General features: G+C 38.0%; 1 protein-coding gene across 1 annotated transcript; it reads left to right on the top strand.

Moving 5' to 3' along the window:
* The first annotated feature begins 926 nt into the window (after positions 1-926).
* On the top strand, positions 927-2,451 carry LOC122009557 (aspartic proteinase nepenthesin-1-like). Its single transcript, XM_042565762.1, has 2 exons — positions 927-966; positions 1,074-2,451. The coding sequence occupies exon 2, from the start codon at positions 1,091-1,093 to the stop codon at positions 2,294-2,296; it is 1,206 nt and encodes a 401-aa protein (XP_042421696.1). The 5' UTR covers positions 927-966; positions 1,074-1,090; the 3' UTR covers positions 2,297-2,451.
* Positions 2,452-4,010: the final 1,559 nt, after the last annotated feature.

Below are 4,010 nucleotides of genomic sequence, written 5' to 3'. Positions count from 1 at the left end.
ACCGTCAGTTCAATTATCATCGTCCATCAGCACTACGTGAGAATCCATTTTTAAAAAGATATATATACTTAAGCTTATATATAGGGAGATAAAGGAAGATAGTAACACTTAACTATAATAATATTTAATCTATGTTTTTTTTTCCGAAGGTACTTTTGAGACTCCCTATCAAACTTTTATTCTCATAAAGGTTTTTTCTTTATAACTACTCTTTCTTTTCTTAATGTTTATTTGTGATTATCTAAGAAGAAAAGTAAGATATTATTATTTTTTTTGTATCTTTTATTTTTAAATCTTATTGAGAGAAGGAAATATATAGGTTTTTCTGCTTGTAGAAGATTTTTTTTTATATAATTTTCAAATAATAATTCACCTCCGCTGCATATTTTCAAAGGAAATACATCTATACGACGTCGATGCATGATTTCATACGCATTCTATTTTTGACATAATTAATTTCCTTGTCGTCGTCAAACGCTTTGTTACGTAATACAAAATATTTTTATTACAAATATTTAATCATCAACTTACGTAATACAAATATTTTTACTACAAGCGTTCATAATCAAATTTTTGAGACATAATTAAAATTTATTTTAAATTTAGATAAATTAGAGGCGGATTTATTACAGAATTATTAATTTATTTAACTTTAATAAAAATATAATATTTTTATAAAAAAATAAAAGAGTTTAAAATGAATTTGAGGTAAAATTGTATATAAAAGTTTATAAATAAAAATGAATATAGATTACAAATATAATGAAATATGAGATAAAATTATATTTATTAAAAAATTTATTTAAAATTAAAATCTAAAGTTGTATTTTATTGTAGTGAAACTTACATGAAGTTTCACAAAGAAATAATACACAATATTTTGTTATTATGCAAACTCTCTCTTAAGCAAAGTCACCTCGCGGCATGGAATAATCAAATTTTCTTAGGACAGTCTAGTGGTATAAGGTAATACCAATTTAAGGTTTGAGGTTTAAATTTTTACATAGTATGTAATTATAATGTATGATTCCTTATAAATTTGGGTTTGCTCATCTCTTTCTTTCGATCAAAAGTAATTCAACAAAAATCAATGGCGAAACTGCTACCGCTACTTCTGCTCTTGCTGATCTCATTCGCCGCAGCGCCTTCCTGCTCCGGGAAGGGAATTCCTAAAGTCTTATGGAACGCCATCAAACCCATCGGGCGCGCCATCTCGGAAATCTGGAAAGACGATCATCGCGGCCCCGGCAGCAACGTCCAGTCGACGGACGTCCTCCAAACCCAGCTCTACGCCAGCGGCGGTTCGTTCCTCATGGAGCTCGCCATCGGCACGCCGGCGATCCAGTACTTGCCCATAATGGACACCAGCAGCGACCTCATCTGGACGCAGTGCCGGCCCTGCCTCCAATGCTTCTCCCAGCCCACGCCGCTGTACTACCCCTCCCAGTCCTCCACCTACGTCCCCCTGCCCTGCAGCAACGCCTCCGACTGCAGCTACTCCTATACCTACAGCGACAGCTCCTTCACCCAAGGCGCCCTCGGCATCGAGACGTTTACTTTCGGGTCGGCGGCCGTATCCGGCGTCGCTTTTGGTTGCGGCAACAACAACAGCGGAGACTTCGCCAACTCGTCCGGGATCGTGGGGATGGGGAGAGGGAGCTGGTCGCTGGTGTCCCAACTCGGCTACGGGAATTTCTCTTACTGTCTCACGTACGACGACCCCGACACGAGTCGTCTGCTTCTGGGCACCATGTCGACGTTAAGCGCGCAGGCTCAATCCACTCCGTTCGTCACCAACCCGTCGCTGTATTTCCCCTCCTCCTACTACCTATCATTGCTGGGGATCACTGTCGGCGAGACCATGCTTCCGATACCGAGCACGACCTTCTCAATCGCGGCGGACGGGACCGGGGGGCTGATCATCGATTCCGTCGCTACCGTGACCATGCTGGTGGACCCGGCTTATGCGGAGTTGAAGCGAGCGTTCGAGTCGCAGATGAATCTGTCCGCGGCGGATGGGTCGGCCTACGGGCTCGACATCTGCTTCACGTACGGCGGCGAGGATGTGCAGGTGCCGAGATTGGTGTTTCACTTCGAGGGGGCGGACATGGATCTACCGCCGGAGAACTACATCGCGGAGGATTCAAGCGTGGGGTTGCTGTGCGTGGCGGTGGTGAGGTCGGATTTCAATTTGTCCATCCTTGGCAACTTCATGCAGCAGAACATGCACGTGCGGTATGATCTCGTCGGCGAGAGGCTGTCGTTCGAGGCGGCGCCGTGCGACCAGCTGATGTAGGTTGCATGTCGGGCGACGTCTTATCGTTTCACCGTGTTTTGGGTTTGCGACCAGCTGTCGTTTGCGCCCATGATATATCTGTTATAGAATAAATATCCGGTGAAACACTACCGTATTGTATTTGTGTGATGTAATAAATATATATATCTAGTTAATGGGTTGATAAAAATATTAGTAATATATATATATATATATATATATATATATATATATATATATATATATATATATATATATATATATGATAAATTCAGTTAGTCCATTGATTATTTTTGAATGATTAATTTGATCTCATAAAATTTTTCTATTAATTATCCTAATAAATTGAAAAAGGATTATGTGTCCCCTTTAAAAAAAAATTCTTTAAATATACTATAAATGAGAATTGAATATTAGATGATAATTTAAATATTATACTGTGGTACAAAGTAATTAATATGATCTTGTGCGTTGTTGCCAAATGAAAGAAAATAAAATTAATTTTTATATATTTTATGCGAATTAAATTTATTATAAGATAGGTCGCTCTACTATTTATATTATGATACTAAATTTTAAACATTGTATTATAGATGAATGTAGTTTACAAAAAGTGATTAAAACTAAATGATTTCAAATAATTTTAGTGACATGATAGGTTTCCTTTTAAAATACCATGAAATAGATTTTGTCAAAGAAAAAAAAACACATATTGATTGTACATTTGTACTAGAGCATTTGTTCACAAGAAAGTCAGTTCAATTTATTATAAGTGGATCTAGAAATGATATTTTACATAAAGTTAAGATAATATGATAGTTAAGATTAAGATGAGGTGACAATCATGATAAGACGAAATGGTCACTTTCATTGAGGCCCAACCATTCACTCTCAACGCTAAGACCTCCAGTATAAAATTAGACAGACTTAAAAGCTGGTCGAACTCGAGGGACCTAGTGCGCTATTTATGACAGCTAGTGTATAGTCAGTTGACCCAAATTCTTACTAGGATTATCTAAGCTTAGGGGACTTAATTCCATATTTGTTAAGTCTCTCAACATATATTCGGTCGACCCTAGAGCCAGGCGAACATAAAAAACTTATTGCGTTACTCGATGTCAAGACGTACAGATTAAACCCTAGCGTTGGTCTAGCGTATATGATACAACTCCCCATTGCTACAACGTAACTTAGTATATAACTGGTCGATTTGACAAATGGTCGGATCTATGAGTCTCAGTTCACTCCTCATTGCTAGTCTCCTTTCATATAGCTGGTCGGTCATAAGACCAGTTGGATTTATACAGCTCAATGTTCCTATCTCATTTATATATATTTAAGGCAAATGTATAAGGTAATTCTCATGATAAACTCGGTTGGATAGAGATGAAATAAAGATTCATGATGGAGTTCAAAAGAAAGGTGTACCATACGCCGAAAACATTCATGATAGAGTTCAAAAAAGAAAATAGGAGGAGAGTAGAGAAAGAAAATGTTTATAAGAGCTTGCAGAAAGCAAGGAGTAGGTTAGCGTCGGAGAAAAGAAGATGAAGGGGACGAAGAAGTTGCTAGAGTTTTTAAAGGGGAAACCCCACATGCCCCTTCAAACAAGATTGTTGGATCCTGAGGGTGAAAAAGTAGGCCAATTACTGTGACCGTCGGATCGAAAGAAAGGTGAACCGTTTAGTGTATGAAAAATTATGTGTCATATGTCATGTCGGGAAACTGAGGTTTT

Source organism: Zingiber officinale, chromosome 1A (genome assembly GCF_018446385.1).
Source record: "Zingiber officinale cultivar Zhangliang chromosome 1A, Zo_v1.1, whole genome shotgun sequence".
NCBI lineage: Eukaryota > Viridiplantae > Streptophyta > Magnoliopsida > Zingiberales > Zingiberaceae > Zingiber > Zingiber officinale.
This window is presented reverse-complemented; position numbering and strand designations above follow the sequence as displayed.